Raw genomic sequence first — 15,262 nt, forward strand, 5'->3', positions numbered from 1 at the left:
CCAAGATCACGCCACTGTACTCCAGCCTGGGCAACAGAGATTTTTATTTTTCTTAAAATAAATAAATTCACCCACCTTTTTTTTTTTTTTTTTTTTTTTTTTTCATTTTCAGCTTGTTAGTTTCTGTTGCCTTCTACCTAAAGAAATGTAATTAATGAAAATCAACTCATACTTCAAGGTCTGGTTCAAATACCACTTCTAGTTGTCCCAGATGTCTCTGGATAGAACTTATCTCTTCCGCTCATTCATATTTCTTTTAGTGCTTTCTGCAGCCTGACAGTGGAGTCTATCTAGGTTTACATATGCCCAAATGTTCCTTCAACCCAGGGCCAAGCATTATGCACAGAATAATATAGGCTGGATCTAATTGTGAAGGAAATGGATTTTCATTTAGGGCTTTAATGCAAAGGAATACATCAAGTGACCACATTACTGGGGGAAAAAGAGTTTGGAGGCTAGTCTGGCAAACCTTGGTCTCAATGCTTTTTTTGCTAGTTCACGTTTATTAGAGGCTGTTGGTATACTGAGGAGGATGACAGCACTTTCTTCAATAACTGATTAGGTTCAAATCCTGTCTTCTCCACTTACTGGGAGACTGTGAGCAAGTTACTTAATTGTTTTGTGCCTCCAATTACTAATTTGTAAAATGGGGATTGTTAAAATACTACCTCATGGGGTTAAAACATAAAACAGATAAACTGAGAGCTGCTTTGGCTGAATTAGGAGAGACCCAGAGACTCCCTCACTTGGCATCACCCTACTGGTTGCTACCTCCAAGGGCATCAACTCAGGGACCTAGGGCTGTCTAGATCAATTTGAGACAAACACCAGTAGCCATCCCAGTTGTTAACTAGCCATGTTGTCTTGAACAAAGTATTTACTCACCTGTTTAACATTAATAAGGAAGTTGAACAGGTGAGTAAATACCTTGTCCAAGACAACGTGGCTAGTTAATGGTAGCCAGGGGCTGAGTGCTCATTCTACTAACTCTGTCAGCTCTAGTTCTGATGCCAACTATTCTAGCTTAACCTGTCTTATTTTCTTGAACTGGCATTCAAGGTCCTTTATGTGGTCCAACATATCCCATCTCTCCCCTACTGCCACATTTGCTTCAATCATACCCACTTGTTTCACCTACAATTTACTTTACAATATGCTCATTCCATTTCTGCCCAGCCAACTGCCCTATCCATTCATTCCTTTCCACTTCTGTGACTACTAACCTCCCTTTGAATGCTGCAAAATGAAACTCCTCCAGGAACCCATTGGATGAATTATCTTCTATTTTACTTATCCCTTCTAGATTTGAAAACCCTATTATTATTAATCCTTATATCTTTGCAAGATATTCATAGTATATACTTTTGCACTTCTTAACTCGTTAGTTTTTTGAGGCAGGGTCTCACTCTGCCCAGGCTGGAGTACAGTGACTCAATCACAGTTCATGGCAGCTGGAACTCTCAGGCTCAAGTTATAAGTTATCCTCCCACCTCAGCTGCCCAAGTAGCTGGGACTGCAGGCATGTGCCACCACACATGGCTATTTTTTTTTTTTTAATTTTTTGTAGAAACAAGGTTTCACTATATTGCCCAAGCTGCTCTTGAGCTCCTGGGCTCAAGCAGTCTACCTGCCTTGGCTTCCCAAAGTACTGGGATTATAGGCATGAGTCACCGTGCCCAGCCTTAACTCAATCCCTCACAGATCTTTCATAGCACTTAAAATGAGATGCTAAATTGTATAATACTGATTACTCTTTCATATTGCCCACAGTGTTTTATGTATTTTTTAATCTTTATAACCTAAGTTTCCCAGTGGCAGGTAGAGATTGCTTGTATCCAGATAGATTTATGTTAGATATATGGGAGGCAGGTGAAACCATGCTTCATCTCCATAATCTCTAATGATTGGTTCTACTCACTGGAATTCACGTGAGCTTAAGAATAGACTTTTAATTTATAGGCCCCAATAGTGCCAAATATAGAGTTCAAGAGAAAATGAAGTATTTGGACACAATTTTAGGTATTTCCTAAACTTTTATGCACTGTGAACCTAACATGTTCACATCAAGCAAGAAATGAAAATAGGAGAGGGGTTGTAAGTGACTAAGTTACTGTGTGTGTGTTGGGTCTCTATCAGCTGTATCCTTTTCCCTCTTCATACACATGTTACATGCTATATGTCAACCTATAGAAACAAGGCAGGAACTTAAGTATTAGGTCCTGGACTATGTGTTACATGCATTTTATTTAATAAACACAACTATCTTGTAAGGATTTTTATCTTAAACAAACATTAAAATAAAAAACCCAAATGAGGTTAAAAAAAGCCCCAAATCATATAGCTAAGTCATGACAGAGCTAGAATTTAACCCAAGTCTAACTCCAGAGTCCGTAGTCAACTACCATTCAGTATATGACCCAGAGCAAGTCTTCACCACTCTTGTATGTGTGTTAAGTGGCGCTACTGAGAGAATATGGTAATGATTAATTTATATAAAATATTTAACACAGTATAGTATCTTACACATATTACCCAATAATCTGTACTCACTCTCATTACAGTATACTATGACAGGGTTAAATGTCAATAAAACATGCTTCCTGCCCTTGAAAAATCTAATAGGGTGTGGTGGGTAGACTTCTAAAATAGCACTCCAGTGGCTCTAATTCAATGGCTCTTTACCCATGAAGATGATGAGATATCACATCCATGATTATATTGCATGCAAAAGGGATTTCCGAATCAGTTGACCTGGAATTACTCAAAAGGGAAATTATCCTGGTGGGCATTCCTCATCTAATCATACGAGCCCTTTAAAAGCAAAGCACTTTCTTCAATTGGGAGCAGCTGAAATAGTCAGAGATTTGAGGCATGAGGCAGGCTTGATGCACTCTTGCTGACTTTGAAGACTGAAGGGGCTACTTGAAAGGGCCAGAGCATAGTTTCTAGGAGCTAAGAGTGACTCCTAGCCAACGGCTAGTCCTACAAGCACAGGAACTGAGCATGAAGTACCTAGTAGGGCATGGCAGGTTGGAGCTGGGTTGTAATGGTTTCTGTAAACTACAGAAGGGGATCTGAACTTTTTATTCTGCTCCATTGGGAGCACATTTTAAAAGAATTTTTTAAAACTAACTGAAAATACCTGAAGAATCTAACACAGTATGTATATGAGTATGTATGTATGTTGTATCTATAGTTTTATATTTTATATACATAAAACACACATTTTAATATTTGAGGTAAGTGAATAACTCCTCTATTATTCTCCCTGTTAATATAAAATTATAAAATTGCTACAACTAATTCAGTTAAATGTTTATTAAAATGGTTAGGTTCAACAAAAATACATCCATTCATAATTTTGAGTAAACAAAATATAAAAATATTTTTAAACAAGACACCAAAAAGTATTCATTTTCAACAAAACAATTTATTTTGATATCTTGAAACATCTGATATAATTATGTATATACAAGATCTTTTCAATCTACCTCTCCTTTAGTAGTTACATTAAGAGATTACCATATGTCTCAAAAGCAAACTGCTGCAATTTAAAACACAATTTTCCATAAGATCTGGAATGATCTTTCCTAATTATCAAATGTGTCAGGATTAGTATTTTCTCCCATACTCAGATAAAGAAAAATGTTTTTTAAAATTTCTGTAACTTTTTTTGTTGTTAATTGAATGTAAAGGTGGTTTGTTTCTCTAAGCACATTGATTAGTAGGCCTCTCTCCCTCAAGGTTTTTTTAATGTTAAATATTTCTGATGACACTACAGATTTAGAAATAAAATGCTGAAATAATCCATTTGAGCCAGGATTGCTCATTTGTCTCCCCCACTCTGAGGCGCTCTGCGGGAATAAAGTACCGAGGGAGGTACATTAAAACAAAGAGACTCCTTGTGGCTAGCAGCGACTGAATATCCTAGGTACCTAATTTACTGCAGTGGCTTAAGCTCTGGGGAAATTCTGGATCACTAAACTAAAAGTAAGGTTATGTCAATGGATTTTCAAAACAGTATACTTTAAGAAGGATTATATGTAAACATTTTAATAATGTTAATTATACCATGGCTATGAGAATGTTAGTCTTATAATAATTAGCACCAGCTACTTGGTATGTCTTTTTCTGATTAAACTGATTCCACCACACTGTCTACTTCTATCAGTCTTGTCTAGAGGAGCACTTAAAGAGAAAAAGTTAGAAAACGTCTTCACGAATCAGTTCTTTTAATGTGTAGAAGTTTCAGTTACGTGACTTAGACTTGCTTACCAAATACCTTTGGTACTTTAAAAAATGTATGTCCATGATATACTTTTTAATCCAGAAGTTTGACCCATATTAAAAAATAAAAATTATAAACAAAGCCAATTACACAAGCATGTCGGAAAATAACACACCCTAATATATTTTCAAATGATGACTTGTCTTTTAAAAACCCAAAGGTAACATCTTTCCCAGAGTTAACTAAGAACATCTATGATCCAGAATAAGCAGATTTCATTTGACTATTAACAGCAATGAAGCAGTTACACACAAACATGTAAACATATGTAAACACTTAAAAATAGTGATGCCTTTGAAATGTAAGGGGAAAATGACAATGTAAAGTTATAATTTAAGACTAATAGTGAAGATATAGCTACTAGAATATAAATGGTCATCAGTTAATTAAAGTTTAATTACTATTCAGTAATTCACTCTTTAACAAGAAAATGAGTTATGATAAATTCAGACTACAGGGACAGATATTTTTCTTGCAGAGCAGTTCTTGCTCATGGTGCAATGCAGCATTCTGTCCATGTAGTATAGTTGTACCTCATTCGTGGTAACACAGGTGATTACATTCAAATGGCATTTAACATAAATTGCACCAAACTGTCCTACAATTTCATTTTGGACTGAATTAATTAACTTCTCAGTAGGTGGCTGAGGTGCTGAACATAAGCCTAAAGAAATACTTGACTGCTTAACCTACCTTATGTGAGGTGTCTCTAATTCAAGACAGCTTCCATTTTTAATAAATAGTAGCAGGTAAAATGCATTTAGTAAGATCCCAAAGGGTAAAGATAAGGCATTTATAATAAATGGATTTAGTTTTCCACATAAATTCACATCCATTTAAAAGAAGTCAGGGGGCATTGCAGACAGCTAAGGAGGATTTAACAAAACTCAGCAAGAGTTGGCATGCCTGATATTTTTGAAAGACTATTTACCTTAGGAGGTGTGCATTTAGAATTTTAAAAATGCCTTCTTTGCCCTTGCAAGATATTAAAATACAAAAGTTACCACTTAGTAGCAATTAAAAATAATACTATCTTAATGCTGACTTCATAATTTATATCCCAGAGCTTGAAATGTAATTGTCTAAGACATTATCTTTAGATCATCAGAATTATCATATCATAAAGTATCTATTCTATTTCCCCAATTATATTATCAAGAGCTGACAGCTAACTTTTTGTTTCAAGTTTATAGTCTTCATATATCAAGAAACAAATTAAAAGGACAAACAAGGAATGTGAAAGCTCATAAAAAGCTGAAGCAGCTTTCATATTACATGGCGTATTTATTTGTCATAAACTTCTGGTTTAAGAAATGGGAAAACAAACACTTCTTTTGAAACACTCTTTGACACAGTGCTTAACTATTTTTAGATTTTTTTTTTAAACTGTAAAGGAAGGGAGGAAGGAGAGACAGAAGGAAAGTGGGAAAAGGGGATGAGACAGAGAGGGAGGAGAGGGGGCCAGAGAAAAGAAACAAAGACAAAAAGGAAGGAAGGAAGGAGGGAGGGAAGGAACGAAGGAAGGAGGGAGGGAAGGAACGAAGGAAGGAGGGAAGGAAACCAACTTTGTATTATAACTACAGTCCTTAGGTAAGGGTTAAATTAGCATTTCAGGAGCTGAAGACACCAGACCCATTTCAAAGACTTGTAACATACAGTAAGCTGGGACCCCCAGAAAGAGACCGAATAATTTGGTGGGGAGGGGGTGGTGGTCCTTGCTCAGGCTTTTAAATGGTTCTAGGTAAAAAGGGCTTCAGTCCTGTTTCAAAGTTCTGCTCTGAGGGCACAACTGCTAGATAATTTCTATATGAACACTTTCTTTTTCTTATACACCTTAAATCCTTCCTGCTGTTATCCACATGAGGAAAAATGGCAAGAATATAATCTGGAAGTTTAATACTGATTTGTAATAAAGGAAGGTGTCAACTAGGAAAAAAAAAGAATGCTTAGATGCCAGCTTCAAAACAATTTTGCCTGCAGCATCTTCTAGCTCAATAATTTAGTGGCAATGACAGTCACAAATGCTGTCAAAAACAGCAATGAGGTTTTAAAAAATAACCAAAAAATTCAAACAATAATATCCTTTAGATTTTTAATGTCATTTATTGAAATGGCAGTTATAACAGAAGCTTTGAGAGCCTTCTAGTTAGAAAAAATAAGTCCACTTTTTAAGGTTTCCATACATGTGATGATCTCTACATGCTATCAAGCAGGCATATAGTATTTTCTTCTCACGAAAACCTGTGTCTGTCCGGGTGTTACCAGTCACAAGAAACCTTTTGTTATCATTACTCCCTCAAGATTCAATTCTTACTAGGAGTCCTGGGCAAACACAAAAGTGTCCTGGCAGTTACATCATTCTCTATAAATGAAAAAGACCCTGCTATCTGAAAATAATGAAAGGCTCCATTTAAATTAATGTGGTTTTTTGGTCAAGTGTTCATTTTGTTTTGTAATAATGTAGTTCTGATCCAAATAGAGTTCTTGCTAGCTTTAAAAAGATCTCAAGAGATTATACACAGGGCAGCAATTTAATTCTTAAATTTTTATTTCTTGCAATGACATTTAGGGTTCAGTGTGATTTGAGATTTTTAGTGCTGTTGCTGACACCTTATGGAAACTGTTTTATTTGGAAATTCTGATTAGATTTTTAAAACTGTTCTGCTCTTGTTTACAAAAAGCATTATTATAAAAAATGGATTTTTTGTTCCTTTAAGGTATTTTTATGCTATTTATTCCTCACTTGACTTTATAATCCTGTTTGGGTCACTATGATTAGTTGCTATGGAAATTACCTCCTATGGAAATGATTCCAATGTCATTGTTGTAAGAATATGACATTTAATGAAAAATACCGCTAGCAGACATCAACTCTTACTAGGAAAAGGAAATCTAATTAAAATTTTAAAAAAGAATTCTGAAAATTATTTACCATGGCCAACTTTTGTGATATTTTTGAATCTCTCATCTTCTTTTTAAATAAGTATTAAATGAATTTTAAGGTGTTGATCAGCTACTCACTTCCCTAAATTCCAAAGTCACAATGGAAATTAGCACCACACACAGAAAATTGAATGTAAAGAGCATTTCATCTATCATTTCTCTAAACTAATAAGTGTTATGCTTCATTAATGAAAGTTAATGTCAACAGTATTTCAGGGCTCATCAAGGAAACAAGTTTGAATAGCATATTACAAATTCCCTTTAAAGATGAAGAATTTAATATTGCAAAATTTATCCCAGGAATTTAAAAGGTCAGGCCTATAAACTAGTGAGTTAAACAATAGATGAGAGCCAGTGAACCATTAGATGAGAATTCCAGAATGCTAAGAAGAGAATTTTCTTGGGTGGATTCTATAATTTGTGGTTTGAATAAAACCTTTGAAACATTCCATTAGTATTAAAATTCTCACAATGAGAATATGGCTCATATTTAACACATTTTAAATTACTAGACAGTCTCTCCCCAAAAGAAATTTTAATGCTTTATTCTGCCTAGGGCTTATTCACTGCCTGGTACTAATTCAGGAATAAATTAACCCTTCCAACAATTAGGATATTGTCTAGAAACTGCCTCTTGCACACTGCTGGAGAAATCACTTACATTTTGCAAATCAGGAGTAAAAGAGAAATCCATTTCTTCATTATAAAATGTTTTTCTATACCTAATAGCTTATTAATTATTGGTATAAATCACTATCATATTTACCTATATAATTACACTTTATTCTATAATGCCTCTGAATTAAGCTTCACAGTTATAGATTTTGTTAAATGTTTTATCATTAAGAGTTTTCTATACTTGTGCCTGCAGCCATGATCTAGGGTCCAGAATGTCTTTGATGGATTTCTGCCTTGGAGCTGGCACTGGCTTGGCTTCAAAATTGGTTTTAGTGTCTGTGTGCTCACCATCACTTAATCTATTTTTCCTGGCAGGGAGAAGTTTTCGAGGAGCAGCCATTGGTTTCGGTAAGTGATGCATTAGGGTTGATAGTTTGGTATCCAAAGACGATGTCTGAGATACACTTGTTTTTCCCCAGTTGTCCTTAACCAATTGATCTGTGTTACTCTGTGATTTTAAGCTGAATGGAAGTTTATCAGAAGGAGGAAGGGGAGCTTGTCTCTTTTTCCCTTTTTCGTCATGTAATGGCTCACTTGCAGGAGACAGTACCTTTTTCTGGATGACCATTTGATGGTTACCATCAAAGAGTGTGGCCCAAGGAGGTGGTAAGCATTCTTCATGCTGACCAGTAAGGAACTGTCCATTTGTCTCTCCAATTTTTTTTTGTATTATATCCGTTAGACTTTCAAGTTTCATAGGTGAATCAATGCCTGTAATAATTTTAAGAAAAAAAACATGAAAAAATTCAAAAGCAGTATGCACTTTATCTGAATAAATTCTTTTCCAAACTAGTATGCTATATATAATGGTCATCAAAGACTATAAGGAAAACGTTCACTTGTAAAAATAACCACACCATCAGAACTAAAAAGATCATGCACTGCACCAATCATACATTATATATGTAAACATCCACATAATACATAGTATGTAAAACATATATAATATACATATAATGTACATAATACATACACATTTATAAATATATTCCTATATAAATTAGCAAAATCCAGCTTTCAAAGAAGTGGAGTTATATGAGTTTTCTAAAAAATTCTATAGATTAAGTATGAGATAACATTTCTTGGATTTAAAACCTTATTCTGACTGCTAGGTAAGAGATTTCCTTTTTACAAAAGCTAGATATATATTAGGATGACTGTATTTAGATGAGTATCCTTTCCTGTAGACCAGCAAAGTCTCTGTTAAAAGGGAAAATGCTTAAAACCAAAAACCCAGGAAAACAGAGTGAAGCCCTCATACCACTTTGGTAATAAGGGTGGTGGGTGAAACTTTCCTTGGGAAAAATAAAAGAACAGAGATAAATGTCTATTAAATGAATTACTAGTATTTTAAAATGTGTGAACCCAAATGTATCATTTTTAACCTAACATTTTAAAGTGAATGTAAGTACAGGTACATTGGTGGCAAATTAAACAGAATTTAGACTGACTTGCACTTGTTCACAGCATTATTTACTGAGGCAATGGCACAAAAATAAACACCCTTCAAGGTGTGGGAAATTGAATATTAGTGAGTCTAGAAATTTAAAATTTTCCAAAGTATTAAACTTAACCAATTTTTTTTTTCTGGCTAGAGATGAAAGCTTCCATTCATTAATATGCACTTATCAACACTACTTGAAAACAAGTTTAATAAAATACAGAAAAAAATTACTGAACATGATTACATTTTAGAATCTGCAAGTGTTTATTTTCAGAATTTTCATCAGCTACTCAGCTAATATTTATTTTCAGTGCACCTTTACTCATTTTAAGCCTTAAATTTTTTGTTTGATCTTAAGCATTCAGACTATGAAAAAATGTGTATTCATTATTTTGTATTAATTCATCTATTAAACATGAGTTCCTTAGTCTATAATCATAGTCTTTTTTCATTCATTTTGATTGTGCCCTGAAAATTTTAGCATTTTAATGTCAATAGAATAAGCTGCTTGAGTATGGACAATGTTGTTTTTGTTATCCTGCAGCTTAGAAAAGACAAACTCCACTTACTCATATCATGGTAGACTGAGGTTGCCTCTTTTGTCAAGAACAAAGGTGGTTTCCGTGGTGACATAATCTCAATTTTCATAAGTTCTTCACAACAATGCTTCCATTGGCCTAAGACAGACAGAAAAAAGGTAGACTAGTTTAAAACATAAATGTGAAGATATATATTTCATTTTTAATAGATAGCAATACATTTTTGCTTTGAATAAAAATCAGTGAATTTATAAATAAAGCACTGCCTTAAGGGAGGCTTGCAGAAAAACCTAGTACTATCCATAATTTCGAAGTCCAGTCCTGAACATAAAAGTAATCTATTTAAAAAATAAAGTTCCGCCAGGCACAGTGGCTCACGCCTGTAATCCCAGCAACTTGGAAGGCGTAGGTGGGCGGATCACCTGAGGTCAGGAGTTCAAGACCAGCCTGGCCAACATGGGGAAACCCCTTCTCTACTAAAAATACAAAAACTAGCCGGGTGTGGTGGCAGGTGACTGTAGTCCCCTCTACTCGGGAGGCTGAGGTAGGAGGATCGCTTGAACTCGGGAGGCAGAGGTTACAATGAGCTGAGACTGTACCACTGCACTCCAGACTGGGCAATAGAGGGAGACTCTGTCTCAAAAAAAGAAAAAAAAAAAAAAAGAAATACTTCTATGCAAAGACATTAGGCTAAAATCTCTAGGCTATTAAATACTATCCTATTTAACTAAATGGTTAATAACTACTTTAAAATTTCTATTTATTGCAAAAGTTTGTGCAGGTTCTCTTCTTTTAAATATTAAACATTAAGTATTCAAGATGTTGAAAGGTTAAACAATCAACTTAAATATAGTTACCTAGAAGGAAATAGAAAAAAACATAAAGGAGTGAGGTTCTCAAAAATGGTTTTAACCATGAAAATTTTGATTAAGAAATAAAAATTATTTATTTAACAACTGTCCCTTTAAGATGATTATCATGCTTTTCAAAATCATTTAACTCTAGAAAAACACTGTATTTTCATTTAGGTTTTAAAAGGTATATAAAAACCTATTAAGTCATATCGCCCAATAAAATTCTGAGTCTAATTTGTTTTAGGAAGGACACATTAAATAAAGGTATTTGGAATAAGAAAAAAATACTTTTAAATAAAATCAACTATTAAGTTAAAATTTAAGTGTGGACATTAATTTTTATTTTAATTATGTTTCACACTATTTTAATCTTAAATTTTTTAGATTTCTCCTGAGTGATGTCTAAAAATTTAATCTTTTCATACTTGTTGTGCACCTGCATGCTGGACAGCAACTATGCTAGTTCCTACGTATCTGTATATTAATTTTATAAGAGTAAGTTACTGAGGTTCACCTTCTTATAGCCTATCTTATACCAGTAGAAAAGTAAATGTAATACACCTATGTTGTATATCCATATTTCATATCCAACTTATTTCCTATGACTTAAAAACTAAGGACACGGCCGGGCGCGGTGGCTCACGCTTGTAATCCCAGCACTTTGGGAGGCCGAGGCGGGCGGATCACGAGGTCAGGAGATCGAGACCACGGTGAAACCCCGTCTCTACTAAAAAAATACAAAAAATTAGCCGGGCGCGGTGGCGGGCGCCTGTAGTCCCAGCTACTCGGAGGCTGAGGCAGGAGAATGGCGTGAACCCGGGAGGCGGAGCTTGCAGTGAGCTGAGATTGCGCCACTGCACTCCAGCCCGGGCGACAGAGCGAGACTCTGTCTCAAAAAAACAAAACAAAACAAAACAAAACAAAACAAAAAAAAAACCAAAAAAACTAAGGACACTTCATGTTTAGTAAAATTACTCATTTTTGTTGTTTGTAGTTGAATATACTATCATAGTAATATGATAATATATGCATAAATTAAAAATCCACCACTGTAGAGAAACATCAAAAAGCCTTTCAGCATGTTTTATTATGATGCTAAGCACTGAATAGGATAAAAATTTCAAAATAAGCCACATAGCAACTGATAAAGGGAATAAATTCTTGAGTACAAGGCTTCAAAGGTTGATCCCTAGAATGTATATCTAGTAGGATCTGAGATCTTATTCCTCCCCACACTTCCTTTTATAGATAAATATATAAGAGCCAGTTTTTTTCTTCTTGGAGGCAAGAAAAAAAACCCATATCTAATGGAAAAATAATGAAACACTTTAAACTGGCACACATTTCTGTCACGTTCTTAGAAAAATTATTATAAAGTATAGTATTTCCTCTATATTGATAAATGAAAGCATTTCATTGTTAAACTAGTAGCAGAATACGAGTTACAATGAAAACTGGAATATAATGCCACATTATTTCACGTGTTGCTAAAGTCAGAGGTACAAATGTGTTCATGGGTCAAGACTTTACAATTGAAACATTTATTTTGCCAGTAAATAAATCTCTATGCATAGCTATACATGATAGCCAGTATGCTAACATGAAAACAAGGGTGCAATATGAAATATTAAATGGGTATGTTTTGTTCACATAACAATTTATATATTGAAGATGTTTCCTAAATTACCATTTACTGTTAGAGTGTTCCCAGTCAAAATAATTTTTTATGCTAAGCTCCTAAAGTAACTCAATATTTATATTGTTAAATATTTTTTAAAAATTTAGGCCGGGTGCGGTGGCTTACGCTTGTAATCCCAGCACTTTGGGAGGCCGAGGCGGGCGGATCACGAGGTCAGGAGATCGAGACCAAGGTGAAACCCCGTCTCTACTAAAAATACAAAAAATTAGCCGGGCGTGGTGGCGGACGCCTGTAGTCCCAGCTACTCGGAGAGGCTGAGGCAGGAGAATGGCGTGAACCCGGGAGGCGGAGCTTGCAGTGAGCGGAGATCGCGCCACTGCACTCCAGCCTGGGTGAAAGAGCGAGACTCCGTCTCAAAAAAAAAAAAAAAAAAAAAAATTTAATGTTCCAAATCTACCTTAATTTTCTGTATCTTTGACCTACCATTCTTTGCTCCACTCCTATTGACCATCCAGAACACGTGTCACTCCTCTTTTACATGTTTGTTAACTCACAAATATTAAAAATAGTTATTACATCCCCCTTGCCCACCAACATCCACCCGAGGCTATTCTTCCCCAGGCTAAACAGATCTACCTCCATAAGTGTTTCCTCCTGAGTTCTAATTATCTCACTTTCTTGGTTTTCTATTCTTAAATAGCGCCAAATAATTGAAATTTGCTCTCAATATTAAATTTCTCTTACTTTATTCTGCCCTGAATATCTATCCTGTACTTTGTTCTACGTACCATACTTCAACCAGGATCACAAGAGGTTGCACCTGTCACTAGGAAAGTTAAAATTTTAAAGTACAAGTCAAATTTTTAGTATGGTATAAATACCTCCATCTTTGCTTAATATATCCATACACAATGAATTCTGAATTTTGAAGTATAAATGTAATAGAATTTGTACTATAAAAATTACATAGGTTGGCAGTTTTTATGCAAAAAAGCATTAAATACCAAAAAAGTAACCAGACCCGAGAACCAAGTTGTCATCACTTCCTTATTATGTTGACAGTACAAAAATGTCATGAGGTTCTTATTCCTTCAAATCCCCATTTTAGCGTGATAAATTATTTCACATAATCTAGAGAATGAAAGCATGAGATGATCACTTAATAGTAGCTGATATCTAGACTACAAGATTCTGGTATTATCACCTTCATTTACCTCTCCTGTTTTTATGCACGTAACAATTATAGAATAGCTGGGTGCGGTGGCTCACACCTGTAATCCCAGCACTTTGGGGGGCCGAGGTGGGCGGATCACCTGAGGTCTGGAGTTCAAGACCAGCCTGACCAACATGGAGAAATCCTGTCTGTCCTAAAAATACAAAATTAGCTGGGCGTGGTGGCACATGCCTGTAATCCCAGCTACTCGGGAGACTGAGGCAGGAGAATCACTTGAACCCGGGAGGCAGAGGTTGCGGTGAGCCAAGATCGCGCCATTGCACTCCAGCCTGGGCAACAAGAGCGAAACTCCATCTCAAAAAAATAAAAATAAAAATAAAACAAATAAAAATATCAAAATCATTTCTAAAAATAAGATAGTCATTTATAAGCCAGATTCTCTAAGAGCATTTAGGAAAATGGTTAAAGTTTTAGCTATGATTAGCAAAAGCAAGGAAGTTCTTGTCTTTTAAGTTATATACCTGAGATCCGCTGAAAAAAAAATTTTTTTTTTTTAAGACAAGAGTCTTGCTTTTTGCCCAGGTTGCAGTGTACAGGTGAGATCTTGGCTCACTGCAACCTCCGCCTCCCGGCTTCAAGCAATTCTCCTGCCTCAGCCTCCCAAGTAGCTGGGACTACAGGCACATGCCACCACGCCTGGCTAATTTTTGTGTTTTTAGTAGATATGAGGTTTTACCATGTAGGTCAGGCTGGTCTCAAACTCCTGACTTCAGGTGATCCGCCTGCCTCAGCCTCTCAGAGTGCTGGGATTACAGGCGTGAGCCACCGTGCCTGGCCTGAAAAATTTTAACTAAATAAATGTGGTACATGCTGATAAGCATGAAATGAATATGTGAACATTTATTGAGCATCTAGGGATGATACTTAAGGAAAACAAGTCCTAAACAATCCAAGAAGGCCATGGAGGGAATCCTCTAGTTCAATGCTGTGAACCAGAAACCTCTTCAGGCCTAAGTTTCTCATCTTCAGAGCAAAGGGAAATAATTTCTACCTCACAGGAGTGTTATAAGAAATAAATGAAATAATCTGTTATATGGGAAATAATCCATAAATTTAGATCCCTTTCTTGCCTCTTACCCAATTTCTAACTTGAGAGCTGCAGGTATTAACTCTTCCTCATAGTGATCCAGGAAACAGAATTCCTAAAATGTCTGTCCCTAGGATTATTTCTATGAGTTGCAGAAATAATTTCCTTTTTTTGGAAATGTCTCAACTTTCTATGGAATAGCATTCAGTAGACAAAATACTGGTAGTATCTATCAGTAGGCTTTGTTTGATCAGAAACAGGCATTATCAACATTCTACATTTTCAATATAATGATAATATGCTATTGAACTTACTGTCAGTAAACACAAAGAACTGTTACGATTTCAGTATTTTCCTGTTGATAAAATTCCTCCTTGAGAAATATTAGAACCTCATATATTTTACACACTAGAGCCCTATTACATTACCATCCATTGTTTTTATGTCCATGTCATTGGACTGTATTATTGAGATGAGAAAATCGTATGTGTGTGGTTTAAAAAGAAACCTGTCTGGATGATGTCCAAGAAGATGATAACGAATCTGGAGTTAAGGGAAGGCTACAAAAGTGAGACTCCTGAATGTTTCAATATTTTAGGATCATCATTATCCTGGA

General features: G+C 35.3%; 1 protein-coding gene across 1 annotated transcript in view; it reads right to left on the reverse strand.

Moving 5' to 3' along the window:
- Positions 1 to 3,303: 3,303 nt before the first annotated feature.
- The window catches only part of RTKN2 (rhotekin 2), an 82,338-nt gene continuing 70,379 nt past the window's right edge, over positions 3,304 to 15,262 (reverse strand). The window contains exons 11-12 of the mRNA XM_055274428.2: positions 9,923 to 10,030; positions 3,304 to 8,620 (exon numbers count right to left, since the gene is read on the reverse strand). Coding sequence (XP_055130403.1) covers positions 8,085 to 8,620; positions 9,923 to 10,030 — 644 coding nt within the window. The 3' untranslated portion in view covers positions 3,304 to 8,084. The remainder of the gene's footprint in view (positions 8,621 to 9,922; positions 10,031 to 15,262) is intronic.

Source organism: Symphalangus syndactylus, chromosome 4, assembly GCF_028878055.3.
Source record: "Symphalangus syndactylus isolate Jambi chromosome 4, NHGRI_mSymSyn1-v2.1_pri, whole genome shotgun sequence".
NCBI lineage: Eukaryota > Metazoa > Chordata > Mammalia > Primates > Hylobatidae > Symphalangus > Symphalangus syndactylus.